Below are 16,165 nucleotides of genomic sequence, written 5' to 3'. Positions count from 1 at the left end.
TTCCTTAGCAACTTTATGAATTCTGTTTGTACGAAATAGTTGGGTTGCATGTTGCTGGTGTCTCTGGCTTTTAGAATTATTACATTAACAAAAATAGCCTACCAAACCCATTTCAAATACAAAAGTATTTTAAATAGGTTAAGTAAGCTATGTAGAATGAGATTTTGGCTGCCTCACTGTATGCATGTTATATGGTTTTTTATTAAGCTCTGCAGAAATCCTATTCTGTTTCCTATTTCTGCATTTTTTTATTTTATACTGTGCATTTTTAACTTTGACCTCTATGAGTGTTCTTTCCAGAATTATCCATAATTCTAATATGTGCTGTTTGGCATCATATGTGAACCACTTAAGTCTGTGTTTCTCAACCAGTGTTCCGTGAGTTGGTTGTGTGTGGTCTGTGGGAAGGTAAGTTTTATTGTAAGTATAAATATAATCACAAATAAAATTAAAATTGGCAATCAACTGTTTACTTTATGAAAAAAAGCAGGCACAACCATCACATTAAAATTTTTGAAACTCTTTTTTACTTCTATTTTTTCAATAAAAAATATGATAACATATAAATTTTTTTTCTTTTAAAATTTCCCTTACCATTTGTACATTATTATTACCACCAATTCATTACTTAGCAGAGCTGATAATAAAAGAAAAAACTATAAATTTGTCAGGAAAATTCAGAGATGTAAAGAAACCTTACCCAGTGGTCTGCGGTAAGTAAAGAATGCTTGAAGTGGTCTGTGAATGATAAAAGGTTGAGCAGCACTGACTTAGGGTCTTCAAATTGAAATTTTTTTTAATTCTTGCTCACATTCAGCTACTATATCAACCAGAGTAATTGGTTTTTTCCTCTGTATGCTGTGCAGTCATGGTGGTGGTTTAATCTATCGATGCTAGGTCAGGTTGTTGGCGGCGGGGGGGGGGGGATTTCTCTGTTTTGTACTACACTTGAGAATGATTGCTGTTTTCAATCTTTGTGTGGAAGAATTCAGTATGGTGGCTATTATTGATCTAAACAGTGTCTTTGTTAGAGTTATGAGATGGAAGTTTCGGTCTATTGTAACCACACACATTTAAGTCAGAAATGCACAAAATTTTATACATCTTTTAATACATAATTTGTGGGCCACTTTTCAGGAAACAGTTGGCAAGTTGTCTGTTTCAAATCATTTCATCTGCTCAATACACTACCAGTTACTTGGGATTGCACTGTTAGCACATGCATTGTAATGAAGCCACAGTGTTATGAATAAAATTGAACAGGCTCGTGGTTCTAGGCTCCAAAAATAAACAATAAAGAATACAGTTCAAACGGAAAAAACGGTAACTAAGTTTAATAGGGCCAAAAATAAATAAACGAGATAAGTAATTAATCGGAAGCTTTCGAGATTAAGTATCTCTTCATCAGCTATGAAGGTACATACATAAAACATAAAAACATTACAAATGGAATGTGCTGAGCGTGGTCATGTTGGGCAAAAGGAGAGCGTACACGAGGATATATATGTAATGCTGAAACATTTACTGGGCAGGACTAGGTGATTATTGTTGTGAATACAGGATGTGCACATGAGCTGAGTGCCAGCTCATGTTTGCATAGTGTTATGAACTTCAAACCATCATAACTTATAAAGTATTTATAGAAACTCAACCAAATTTTTTATATCAATTTTTTTCCCTTCTTTGATCCTGCAGTTTCATCTTGATTTTCTTTTTTCCCAATTTTTCATACCAATTTCAGAGGGCTTTTTTTACCACAGCCTTTAAGTCAGGAAGGTGATGTGGTCTGGCTAGTATGTAGACTTTGACTTGGTCCAACCTATTATACAGCAGAAAATAGTCACAGTCTGTTTAGCATGGCTGTGACTAGTTTCTGCTGTGACTATTATACAGCAGAAACTAGTCACAGCCATGCTAAACAGACTATATTCTCACTACATCAAAGCCAGAGAGGAAGACCTTTGTGGAACCACACTATTCAACGTACCAACCAGAGCTATTAGAATCTAGATATATCAGCCAAGATTATTATTCCATACTACTGTAATTACTTAATTGAAATTGTACAATAATGTATCACCAAGTTTATTTAAGATACATAAACTAAACTTTTAATTTCTAGGCACCACTTGCTTTTACTACTGAAAGTAAGAAAAGTTAAAATGTTTAATGATAGGCGAGGCTTTCAGTGATTAATGGTACTTACTGATTTCCCATATTTAATGGTGGAAAAAAGGTGAAAGCATTAAATCTTAAAATAACTGACTGACTTTCTTAAAAAAAAAAAAAAAAAGAAAAAAGTAAGATCAACCTTAATGAATAATGATAAGTACAATATTTACCTGTGGTTTATTCCAAAAATAAATATTGTACTTCTTTTAACTGGAATAAACTTTAGAAATATATACCCTTACCCTGACCTCAGGTTTTTTGTCAGCACTGTGTGTGGTGATTCCTTCTTTGTTAGGATTTTTAATATTATCCAACTTCTTTAAAGCATTTTTCTATTACAGTTTTAAAATAACAACTTGACTGCAACATAATAGCTGTATCTATCCTAAAACATTGCAGTTCAATGCTGTCAATTTTATGAAAGTTTTATAAATACTTCTTTATGGAATGAATTTTTCTGATTTTGTATTTTTATTCCTAGATATTTATACCTATTGAAAGATAAACCACTATATCCATGTTTAATAGACAGTAGTGGTCAAGTGATTTCTTTTCCACCAATTACAAACAGTGAAGGCACAAGGGTAAGGTTTATAAATGTTAAATTTCAAAATAATTGTAAGTATGCCACTTTTTTGGTATATTGTTGCTGTTCAGTTTTCATACTTATTACATGTAGTCATGTATATTAAAGTGTGATTGAGAGTTGCTAGATTGTTGAGGGGGGGGGAATGTTATTTGCTAGGTAATGTATGCTGTCACCCCTGAAGTTATTTCCTTGAGATTTGATTCCAATGATCCAGCCATGGTTGGAAGCATTTTTGGAGCTCCTGTTATTTTATTTTATTTTTTTAAACCCCTTCAAGTATCTTCGCAAGTCTGCTTGAATTTCAAAGGCAAGTTGATTGTGTCTTTTTACATCAAAATATTCCTTCATCAAGAATTTATGCAACTGAGCCAAACTGTCAGCCAGTATTACAAAAAAAAGTTCTGCAGTGGGTAAACAAGAATGATTTTAAAAATGCTCTTCTTCATGCCAGTCTGAATGTGTAACAATTTTTAGTCAAGAATAGTATGACTGTGGTCTCTTGCTTCTATATTTTTCAGACAGAGCTCCCTCTGATTTTATCTTGTTCTCAAAACCAAATTTTTCCACTCAAAGGGTGGAGATTTAATGATGTTTCAGTGATCCAGGAGGAATTGCAGGAGATACTAAAGGAGAACTTAAAACAGGAACTCTGAAAATTCTTCCAGCAGAATTGCTGTATCAAGTTTCAAGGGAATGGGGTGATAGCACAGAATATGAATATCTGATAAGTATACCTTGCTGTATAAGCTTATTTCCTTGAATCATTTTTCAACTGCTAATACCAAGTGACTTTTTTTTTTTTTCCCATTCATTCATACATTCTGGGACTTTTTGATTATACCTCATATTTTAATTCTCTCAAAATTAATCTTACAAGCATTTTTTTTTAAAAAATGTTTTATTATGAAATTTTATGTTCAATTGATTCCTAACACTGTCTACTATTTCCATTTGGCTTGTATTCACATTGCCACCAAATTAATATTAGTAGTGGAAAAATGATGGAAAGAAGAAAAGTTTATAAAGCATTTACCTTTAAAAAAATTGACTCATTGCTGCTCCTTTCAGTAAGTTGCTAAATCCTTTTTTAAATTTATTCAAACTAGCCACTTTCACAACACTAAGTTTAAGTTTATTCCAATATACATATAATTGGTTACTCTTGTTTGAAAGCAAATTTCCAAACGTTTATCCTGCAACCATCCTTTTACATATGTCTCTTGTACTGTTGAGGGTGAAAGGGACTTGGGGAACTACAAACAGTCTGATGTGAAGTTCTCTCAACAGTATATTAAGACAGAGAGAAAGAGAGAGGGAGAGAGAGAGAGAGAGAGAGAGAGAGAGAGAGAGAGAGAGAGAGAGAGAGAGAGAGAGAGAGAGAGCATGCATGCATGCATGGGGTACTATCAATAATGTATAGGAATTTTGAAGATAAAGAGATAATTATTCTAATGGAAAAATCAAGTCAGACCACATTTTAAGTACAATAAAAAAAATCTGGAGACCTCACTTCAAGAAAGATATAGACTTAATTGAAAAGGTACAAAGGAGAACGAACAAAAGATTAGTTATGAATGTAAAGCTATACTTATACAGGCGCTCTGTAAGCTGCGAAAACTGGAAACTAGGCTTTGGCACAGGGACCTGATCGAGGTGTTTTAGGCCATATTAGTGTTGAATAAAATGATGGAGGAATATTTTCTCTTTCTAGAACGATGTAAACAGAGAGACAGCTTCAAATTAAGAAAACGATAATTGTAGCCTGAATGCAAGAATATTTGCCTTTACTTTAATGTTGGAATAAATTACACCAGCCCTGTAGAGGCAGAGAGCTTATGTAGACATAAAGAGGGAATTAACAAACAGAAGTAGATAAAATATGAAACTTGGGAGAGTGTATTTTATTTACTGAGGCTATCTAACCAGGAGAATATCCTCCACATCCTAAAGTAGGCTTGTGAAAGAACTGAATGGAGTTCAGATCCATTGTCCTCTCCTCATTTTATCTTGTTACCTGTTAATAGGAGGCTGTTTATACAGATACTGAACAAAAGAGGTTGGGCTTGATGTGAGACTAAGCTGACCAAATTTTAGAGTCTTGATTGCATTGGTAGGATAAAGCAATTGAATATAATCCAGCTGAATCAAAAGGATCTCCTATTGCGCTTGGCTGTGTTTTGAGATTCTTCTAAAACTCTGCCCCTGTCCTCCTACTTTATAGTAGGAGGATAGGGGCAGAGTTTCTCCTGGTCCTCCTACTATAAAGTAGGAGGACCAGGACATCAAATATTACTGAACTGGGAACTCCTCTTTTCCAGTTTTCAGTGCTTTTTTTTGGTGTTCTTTTCCTACTTTACTGATCCTGAAGACAGATTTAGTAGAATCCTCAAATGTAGCCAACACTTTTTGTATTAAGTATAAGTATTGAGGTGGTCAGTTTTCTATTTTTGTAACATTTCAGTAAATAACTTAATTCACAATACAATGGTATAAGAGTTTATTTCAGTAGTTTAATCTTTACAGTTTCATGGCAGTTACATCACATTAGTATTAATAATGGCTATATGGTTTTTGCCCCACTGGAGAATTACCTGAAGATCGGCATTTAAGGAATTGGTAGCAGATTTTCAAGAAGTTTAAACTGACTGAGCAGGACAAGGTTTCTCAAAATGGAAAGGATTTCCAGTCAATGGAAGAAGGTCATTAATATACAAGAGGAAAAGAGTGGGGGAAAGAACTGAACCTTGGGGGACACCGGCATTAGTGGAGAAGTTAGAAGACAGAGAGCCATCTACCATCACCCTCAGTGAGCATTCAGAGAGAAAACTGGATAACCAGTTATTAAAAACAGTTGGCAAACCATAAGATGGAAGCTTGTTTAGAAGACCTTTATGCCAAACACGATCGAAAGCCTTTGAGATGTCAAAGGCAACTACTTTTGTTTCACCGAACCTTTCCATTGAATTAGTCCATAAATGGATAACATAAGCCAGAATATCACCAGTGGATTGACACTGACGGAATCCATACTGGCGATCGTTGATCAGACGGAAGGTTTCTAGGTAGTTTAAGAGTTGGCAGTTAATTGATTTTCTCCATTACTTTAGAAAGAGTAGAAGTAATTGCAATGGGATGATAATTGAATGGGAGGGATTTGTCACCCTTTTTAGGAACTGGCTGGATATGAGCAAATTTCCAAGCAGAAGGAAAAACACCGTTGGAATAAGAAAGTGAAAAAAGGCGGCAAAGAATAGGAGTAAGTTCAGGAGCACAGGTTTTGAGAACAAGTGGAGAAATACCATCAGGACCTGGAGCTTTCTTAGCATCAAGATTCATCAAAGTCCTTCTGATATCCTTTTGACGGAAGACCACAGCAGGCATTGAATGGAGCGTGTTGGGAATGGTGGGAGGTGTTTTACCAAGATCATTAATACATGAGCTGGAAGAAAAATGGGATACTAGCAAGTCAGCTTTATCCTTTGCTGAAGTGACAATAGAACCATCTGGTTGGACAGAGGTGGGAACAGAGATGGGCGAAGGTTGCGGCCAATAGCTTTGGCAAGAGACCAGAATGCTCGGGTACCATTAGGGCAAGAAGCAAGTTTTCTACTCTCAGCCTGTTCAAACTCTAGTTTGGACTGATTAATAACTGCTTTACAATTGTTACGAGCTTTGGTGTAGGCAGAAAATGAAACTGAAGAATTAGAACAAGCCAACTACGATATGCAACATTCTTCTCTTGGACAGCCTTAGCACATTTATTGGAAAACCAAGGTTTAGATAAAGGACGAGATTTTGAAGTGGAGTGTGGGATAAAGGATTCCATTCCTTCAAGAATAATTTCACTGACACGATCTGAGCAAACATTGACATCAGAAGTTTTGAAACAGTAATCCGACCAAGGAAAAGAAGAAAAGTCTCGCAGGTCATCCCATTTTGCATTCTTGTAATGCCAAACAACACGAGGTTGGGAATAGCCATGAGATAAAGGTTCCATTGGAGAAGAGACAATCACCACGTTGTGATCTGAAGTGCCTAAAGGACCTCTCACTTCGACCGTGTACTTAGAAGGGTTGTTTGTGAGAAAAAGATCAAGCGTATTGGCTGTATGATTAGGATTGTCCGGTATTCTTGTAGGTAAATGAACAATCTGTGCTAGGTCATTAGTAATTGCAAAAGCCTCATCATCTCGACCTGCTGGGTCGGTGTGACTAGAAAACGGAAGCCAGCTGGAGTTGTGAACATTAAAATCACCAAGGATAAATTACCTCACTGTTAGGAAAGTTGGACTGGAGAAAGTCAAGTTGCAAAGAGACGAAGTCAAAGAGCTCCAAGTGATTAGTGGAGTTGCGAGAACAGTAGAGACAACAGATGAATTTGACACAATGAGGTAGAGAGATTTTAAGCCAGAGAAGATCAAAGAGAGGAGATTCCAAATTGCCAAGTCTCTGACAAGGAATATCAGAATGGACATATGCACAAGTACCACCTTTGAGGTGAAAGGAATCATACAGCGAATAATTTGGGCATCTGAGATGAGCAGTAGTTGAATCAACCGATAACTGAGATTCTGTCAGAAAAAGTACATGGGGTTTTGCAGACTGCAAGTGGAAATGGACATCGTTGAGATTAGAATTGAGACAACGTATATTTGTGAAATGAATTAGGAAGTGCTTGGGAGGTTTAGATCTTTTTGCAGAGCTTGCTCTATTACTTTGACAATTCATGGTGTATTCAATAGTAAGAAAAAGTGGGTGGGACATGCTGTATGAAGTAATGAAATTTTTGGATATGGCGTACACGTGGTAAGAATATACCCAGATCTTTGACATAACGTGGCCTCGACAATGCTCCCTGCATACACACTACTCGGACTCCCTCCAGTCACTATCTGGCAGAGTAGAGGTAGCAAGATTATACACTAGCTGATCTGGAAGCCTCTTAGAGAGTTACCAATAGGTTCGGTCCAGTGTACTAACTAGCGACAGGCCTGCGAACACTGTTTTAAAGCTGTATCCTCGAAATGTAAGGAATATTGGATCTTGCCACGATGTTCATCATAACCTCAAAAGTCATCAATCATACTGCATGATGGAAGAGATAGGGAAGGGTTGACCGAAACTTAGCTCTGGAGACTAAACATGGGTTCCACTACTTCAAATCTCCAATAAGCAAAGTGGTGGTATTGCACTGGTTGATGAGAGTCATCTACCACCTAGTACTGCCTGGTAACATAGAGGGGCGGCATTCCTCCATGTGGTGTGGGTGCCACACCTCGACCCCTGCTTACATTGGTTCACACCTGGGTGGGTCACCCACCATGTACTTGTGCATGGAGGTTATACCCAGGATTACTAACAGTCCCACCATTGTGAAGGTGCAAGCAGAGGATTTGGCTGTCACAAACCGTCCGGACTGCGCCGAAATTGGGTCCACTTGATTTGAGTGTCACCCGAATATCAGTTCCATCAGCGTTTTAGACTCCCAAGTAGCAAGTACAGCTTGTCTGGCATATCTGAGAAAATGTCTGTGACAACCTCAAGGACCATGAGATTACCAATTTTGTAATCGGTTATCTAGTTTTCTCTCTGATTGCTCACTGAGGGTGATGGTAGATGGCTCTCTGCCTTCTAACTTCCCCACTAATGCCGGTGTCCCGCAAGGTTCAGTTCTTTCCCCCACACGTTTCCTCTTGTATATTAATAACCTTCTTCCATTGACTGGAAATCCTATCCATAGTTTTGCCGATTATAGCACATTACATTCCACTTTCCATTTTGAGAAACCTTGCCCTGCTCAATCAGCTTCAACTCTGTAACCGACGCGGAAAGGCAATCTGCACTGTTTCGTTTAGATTAGCACTTAATTTGATCTCCCTATAACGGACAGCGGGTGAGTACATGACCCTTTTTCTAGGAACTTTTCTTCCACGTATTGCCTCAATTGTGTGTTTATTTTCTATTTCCGATTCTCTGAATTTTATCAAGGTATACGGCGCGGTTCTAAATCCTTTTTCAAGAATTTTAAGACACGTGTAAAACTTCTGATGAATTCGGTGTGTGTGGGGGTGGGGGGTCGGCCTTTCGTCGTCTTTTGAGTTTCAGTTTTCAGTTTTGTTCAGCGTTGTGTGAAGTGCACAATGTCTTCTCGTAAACATTTAACTTTAAAAGATAAAAGTCGAACTCATTAATGCGTTGATCGGCAAAAAAATAGTGTTCGCAATCTCGCTGCAAAATTCAAAATTGGGAAGATGCAGCTAAGCGACATCCTAAAGAAAAAAAAATGAACTGCTCAAACAATTTTGGCAACACTGAAATGATCAGGTTCAAAAATCCTTCCCGAAAACTGTTGGACTTCAAATTGACAGTGTTACGTATGAGTGGTTTTGTCGTGCACGTGCTAAAAAAATTCCCATTAATGGGCCTATTATTAGGGAAAAGGCATTGGAGGTTGCGAAATATATGGGAGTAAATGAGTTCAAAGCTTCTGTGGGATGGCTAGACAAGTTCAAAACTCGGCATAAAATTTCTTGGAAAACCGTAAGTGGTGAAGGTGGATCTGTTGATACTGGGGTTGTAACAGAGTGGACCGTTAAATTGGAAGATTTATGTCGTGATTTTGAAGCTAAGGATATTTACAACTGTGACGAAACAGGGGTGTTTTTTAAAGCTCTTCCTGAAAAAACAATGAGTCTAAAAAACAAAAAGTGCCAGGGCGGAAAAATTTCTAAGGAACTTTTGTCTGTACTATTGTGTACAACTATGCTGGGAGACTTTGAACAACCTCTTGTTATAGGAAAACCACGAAATCCTCGTTGTTTTCAGGGCATAAAGTTGAATCTTTTGAATGTTGACTGGAAGTGTAATAAAAAAGCGTGGATGACACGAGATATCACGAGCGAATGGATAAGTCACTTTAACCAAAACATGATTCGTCAAAACAGAAAAATTATTTTTTTCATGGATAATGCTGCATCTCACCCGCACATTGAATTGTCCAACATTCAAATCGTTTTTCTGTCACCAAACACACTGCAGTGTCAGCCCTTGGATCAAGGGATAATAAAAAATTTTAAACTTCACTACAGAAAAATGTGTTTTAAGACATCTCATTGCAAACATGAATGATGTAACATGTGCGAGTGACCTTGCAAAGAAAATCAGCATCCTAGATGCGATTCAATTGATTTCCTCATCAGTAAACGCAATTAGAAAACAAACTGTTGTGAACTGTTTTGTAAAGTCTGGCTTCTCAAACGCAAAAATTAAAGTGTCTTGAAGTTTCAAAAATTGAAATGTCCACATTGCTGTGAACAGCAATGTGGAGCACCAAGAAGAACAAGAACTTCAATATTTATTGATAATGTACAATACTTCAGCTACAAGTGACCCTGGCTACAAAGATATAGACTCGAACCTCACTACAGAAGATGGTGCTCTAGATATCAACGACATTATCATCGATATTTTTCAAGAAGTTCCTCGTGAGGATGAAGAAATGGAAGGAGGACATTCTGTCGAAGAACATATTAATGACGAACCACCGATGAAAATAAAAGAAGCGCTCATACAAATCAATCGTTTAAAAATGTTTTTCGCCACTGAAGAAGATACTTAAGGACTTTCGATGGTTTCTTCACTCCAAACAAATGTTGAAAACAAAATTATCAGCCGGAAGAAGGTGCAGAAGAAAATAAGTGATTACTGTATGTATTTTTCTTAAGATAAAGTCATAATATGCATAGCACAATTGTATGTATATTATTTACAAAAATATTGTGCAAAATCTGTATATAATTTAATTTAATTTTACATTAAACATTTAACGATTTTTCTTTCTTTCTTTTTTTTTTTTTCCTCCCTCAGACTTCCTTATAGCAGACACTTCTCTATAACTGACAAATTTTCATTTCCCATGGCTGTCCGTTAAAGGGAAGTTTCACTGTATTAATTATTTATTTTATTATTTTATTTATTTCTTTTCTTTTTTTTTTTTTTTTGTCTGGTGCAGCATAATTAACCGCCAGCTCTTAAACTACCTTGAAACCTTCCGTCTGATCATCGATCGCCAGTATGGATTCTGTCAGTGTCGATCCACTGGTGATATTCTGGCTTGTGTTACCCATTTATGGACTAATTCAATGGAAAGGTTCGGTGAAACACAAGTAGTTGCTCTTGACATCTCAATGGCTTTTGATCATGTTTGGCATAAAGGTCTTCTAAACAAGCTTCCATCTTATGGTTTGCCAACTGTTTTTAGTAATTAGTTATCCAGATTTCTCTCTGATCGTTCACTGAGGGTGATGGTGTATGGCTCTCTGTCTTCTAACTTCTCCACTAATGCCGGTGCCCCCCAAGGTTCAGTTCTTTCCCCCACTCTTTTCCTCTTGTATATTAATGACCTTCTTCCATTGACTGGAAGTCCTTTCCATTTTGAGAAACCTTGTCCTGCTCAGTCAGTTTAAACTTCTCGAAAATCTGCTACCAATTCCTTAAATGCCGATCTTCAGGTAATTCTCCAGTGGGGCAAAAACAACTTAGTTGATTTCAACCCTTCTAAAACTCAGTCTTGTCTTATATCTCGTAAAAAGGATTCTTCTGCTCCTATGCTTATCTTTGGTGACACTCCAATTTCTAGGCAAATGATATCTCTCTTTTGGGGATTACCCTGACTTCTAATCTCTCTTGGCACAAGCACATTACAAATATTGCTTCCTCTGCATCTAAAAACCTTGGTTTTCTCTTTTGCTCTTGGCATTACTTTTCTTCCAAACAGCTGCTCACTCTGTATAAATTGCAAATCCGCCCTGCCATGGAATATTATTCCCAAATCTGGGGTGGTGCCCCCAGAACCTCTCTCAGGCTTCTTGATCTAACAGAGTCTCTCCACTAGCTTTCTCATAGATGTACTGTTTGTGCTGCATGCCTCTTCTGCAGATACTTCCATGGGCACTGTTCTTCTGAATTGGCTTCTCTAATTCCCGCTCTCTCTTTCAAAACAGTCCGAACACATGCCACCACCCACCAACATCCATTTACTGTCCAACTTCAAACCCACAGTACCAACTTTTCATCTTCGTCATTTATTCATTCAACTGCCATATTCTGGAATAGCCTTCCTTCATACGTATTTCCTGAAAATTACAATCTACAGAAGTTCAAGTCCAGTGTCAACAAATATCTTCTTTTGTCTTCTCAACTTCCAACCCAAGCACGTTACTAAGTACCATAGGTTCTAATACCTCTCGTGTTTTGGGGTTCAAATAAAAAAAAAAAAAAAAAAAAAAAAACAGTGGGCAAACCATAAGATGGAAGCTTGTTTAGAAGACTTTTATGCCAAACACGATCGAAAGCCTTTGAGATGTCAAGAGCAACTGCTTGTATTTCACTGAACTTTTCAATTAAATTAGTCTATAAAAGGGTAACATAAGCCAGAATATCACTGGTGGATCTACTCTGATGGAATCCATACTGGCGATTGTTGCTCAGATGGAAGGTTTCTAGGTAGTTTGAGTTGACGGTTAATTGATTTCTCCATTACTTTAGAAAGAGTAGAAGTAATTGCAATGGGACGATAATTGGATGGGAGGGATTTGTCATCCTTTTTAGGAACTGGCTGGATATGAGCAAATTTCAAGCAGAAGGAAAACACCTTTGGAATAAGAAAGTGAAAAAAGGCGGCAAAGAACAGGAGTAAGTTCAGGAGCACAGGTTTTGAGAACAAGTGGGGAAATACCATCAGGACCTGGAGCTTTCTTAGCATCCAGATTTGTCAAAATCCTTCTGACATCCTTTTGATGGAAGACCACAAGAGGCATGGAATGGAGCGTGTTGGGAATGGTGGGAGGTGTTTTACCAAGATCATTAATACACAAGTTGGAAGAAAAATGGGATGCTAGCAGGTCAGCTTTATCCTTGGCTGAAGTGACAACAGAACCATCTGGTTTGGACAGAGGAGGTAGCAGAGATGGGCAAAAGTTGCGACCAATAGCTTTGGCAAGAGACCAGAATGCTTGGCTACCATTAGGGCAAGGAGCAAGTTTTCTACTCTTAGCCTGTTCAAACTCTAGTTTGGACTGTTTAACAACTGCTTTACAATTGTTGCGAGCTTTTGGTGTAGGCAGAAAACGAAACTGAAGAATTAGAAACAAGCTAATTACGATATGCAACGTTCTTCTCTTGAACAGCCTTAGCACATTTATTGGAAAACCAAAGTTTAGATAAAGGACGAGATTTTAAAGTGGAGTGTGGGATAAAGGATTCCATTCCTGCAAGAATAATTTCACTGACACAATCTGAACAAACGTTGACATCAGAAGTTTTTAAACAGTAATCCGACCAAGGAAAAGAAGAAAAGAAATCTCGCAGGTCATCTCATTTTGCATTCTCGTAGTGTTTGGCATTATAATGTCAAACACTACAAGGTTGAGAATAGCTATGAGATAAAGGCTCCATTGGAGAAGAGACAATCACCAAGTTGTGATCTGAGGTGCCTCAAGGACCTCTCACTTTGACAGTATATTTAGAAGGGTTGTTTGTGACAAAAAGATCAAGCGTGTTGGCTGTATGGTTAGGATTGTCCGGTATTCTTGTAGGTAAATGAACAATCTGTGCAAGGTCATTAGTAATTGCAAAAGCCTTAGCATCTCGACCAGCTGGGTCGGTTTGACTAGAAAATGAAAGGCAGCTGTAGTTGTGAACATTAAAATCACCAAGGAAAATTACCTCACTGTTAGGAAAGTTGGACTGGAGAAAGTCAAGTTGCAAAGAGACAAGTCAAAGAGCTCCAAGTGATTAGTGGAGTTGCAAGAACGGTAGAGACAATAGATGAATTTGACACAATGAGGTAGAGAGATTTTAAGCCTGAGAAGATAGAAAAGAGGAGATTCCAAATTACTAAGTCTCTGACAGGGAATATCGGAATGGACATATGCACAAGTACCACCTTTGAGGCGAAAGGAATCATACAAATAATTTGGATAACTGAGATTCTGTCAGAAAAAGTACATGGGGTTTGGCAGACTGCCAGTGGAAATGGACATCATTGAGATTAGAATTGAGACCAAGTATATTTGTGAAACGAATTAGGAAGTGTTTGAGAGGTTTAGATCATTTCACAGATAACCTTACTCTATTAGTCTGACAATTCAATAGTAAGAAAAAGTGGGTGGGACATGCTGTATGAAGTAATGAAATTTTTGGATATGGCGTACACATGTTAAGAATATCCCCAGATCCTTGACATAACGTGGTCGCGATAATGCTCCCCGCTCGAAGGGCATTGTCGAGGACACACACTACTCAAACTCTCTCCAGTCACTATCTGGCATAGAAGAGTAGAGTAGAGTAGAGGTAGCAAGATTATACACTAGCTGATCCGGAAGCTTCCTTGAGAGTTACCAATAGGTTCGGTCTTGTGTACTAATTAGTGGCTGGTCTGCGAACACCGTTTTGGGGCTGTACCCTCGAAATGTAAGGAAGATTGGATCTCGCCACGATGTTCATCATAACCTCAAAAGTCATCAATCATACTGCATGATGGAAGAGATGGGGAAGGGTTGACCAGAACTTTGCTCTGGAGACTAAACATGGGTTCCACCACTTCAAGCCTCCAATAAGAAAAGTGGTGGTATTGCACCCGTTGATGAGAGTCATCTGCCACCTAGTACAGCCTGGTAACACAGAGGTGCGGCATTCCTCCATGTGGTGTAGGCAGCACACCTCGACCCCTGCTTACGTTGGTTCACACCTGACTTGTCACCCACCATGTGCTTGTGCATGGAGATTATACCCAGGATTACTAACAGTCCCTCTTTTTATTACCTCTTGGCTTCCACCACTTCAAGCCTCCAATAAGCAAAGTAGTGGTATTTCACCAGTTGATGAGAGTCATCTACCACCTAGTACTGCCTGGTAACACAGAGGCGCGGCATTCCTCCATATGGTGTGGGCACCACACCTTGACCCCTGCTTACTTTGGTTCACACCTGGGTGGTGGCACCTCCGTAGCCAGGTGGGAAGGAGTAGCAGTTCGTAGTACACGCTTCTTGATTAGACCGGGGTTCGAGCCCGTCACCACCAAATACGGAGGATGCGGAAAGGTCAGGGAATGACCACCGCATATTCTTGGAGCAATATGGCCTTAGTTGCTAATTCTCCCAAAAACCAAATAACAACAACCTGGGTGGTTACCTGCCGTGTGCTTGTACATGGAGGTTATACCCAGGATTACTAACAGTCCCACTTTTTATTACCTCTAGGTATAGAGGTATACATCCAGCTAGCACCTGTAGAGCTGGGTCATGTCCTAATTATTGCAAGGAGATAGAATGCTGTATGGAGTCCAGTTTACGGCAATTTCGGTTGAGTTAGGCCCTAGTACACCATATTGAGGCTCCATACAAAAATTATTGGTACAAATATGGCATTATAAATGAGGGCCAAAGCCCGGTGCTTAAGGCTCCCCCGTGTGCACAGCTTATATGGTCATGGCTGAATATTTTCTCTGACATATATTTCAGGTGAGGATGGAAATTAAGCTTCATATCTAAGACGATCCCTAAATACTTGATTTCTTAGTATAATTTTATAGAGGTGTTGTCAATTTTGATAACCGGTGGTCTTCGTAGTTGAAGTGTTCCCTTGAGCAATACAGATTTTGTTTTCTCTCCCGAGATCTTTAGTTGGTGAATGGTCCGCCCAATCCTGGATTTTAATTAGTGCGCAATTTGCACCTCCTCTAGATCAGCTCTTGATTCACCATGCACCACCAAAATCAAATCGTCAGCCCCAAGTCCATCCCAAGGAACTCATCCAGGACAATGGACCAAAAGAAAGGTCCCAGGACCGAGCCCTGGGAGACCTGGCTAGTGACAGATTTGTAGCTGATACTAACATGGACAGTGCGGTTTCTCAGGTACTCTTTGACACAGCTGTAAAGGTTGAATGGTGCTTTGGCTTGATGGAGTCTTCTGAGAATACTTGGCCACCACAGGCAATCAAATGCCACAGCAAAATCAACTGTGATTGCTACCGCATACTTGGCTTGAGTGCTTGAAGTAGTAAATATTAATTTATGAAGAGTATCTTCAGTGCTGCAACCAACATTGAAACCATACTGAAGTGGAGAAACGAGATTTTCTTTAGAGTAGCATTTTGACAACTTGTTGGGTAGAAGCCTTTCCAGAAGTTTTCTGAGGACTGACAAGAGAGCAATTGGTCTGTAAGATTTTGGCTCTTCATGTGATTTATCTGGGTTCTTCAATATGAGTTTGAGGCATGCCTCCTTCCAGATAGCAGGAAAGTGGAGAGAATTGAGCATGAAAATTAGTTACACTCCATTAGCACACTCAGGGCCAGTGCTAGGGGCACGCAAGTAAGGCACTTGCCACATGCGCCACCTAAA

General features: G+C 38.6%; 1 protein-coding gene across 1 annotated transcript in view; it reads left to right on the top strand.

Annotated features, from left to right (window-relative positions):
* The window catches only part of LOC150088704 (leucine-rich repeat-containing protein 47-like), a 101,249-nt gene that overhangs the window by 67,041 nt on the left and 18,043 nt on the right, over positions 1-16,165 (top strand). The window contains exon 5 of the mRNA XM_090370868.1: positions 2,654-2,756. Within this exon, the coding sequence (XP_090226994.1) occupies positions 2,654-2,756 (103 nt within the window). The remainder of the gene's footprint in view (positions 1-2,653; positions 2,757-16,165) is intronic.

This window comes from Mastigoproctus giganteus, chromosome 3 (assembly GCF_048544385.1).
Source record: "Mastigoproctus giganteus isolate SK-2022 chromosome 3, ASM4854438v1, whole genome shotgun sequence".
NCBI lineage: Eukaryota > Metazoa > Arthropoda > Arachnida > Uropygi > Thelyphonidae > Mastigoproctus > Mastigoproctus giganteus.
This window is presented reverse-complemented; position numbering and strand designations above follow the sequence as displayed.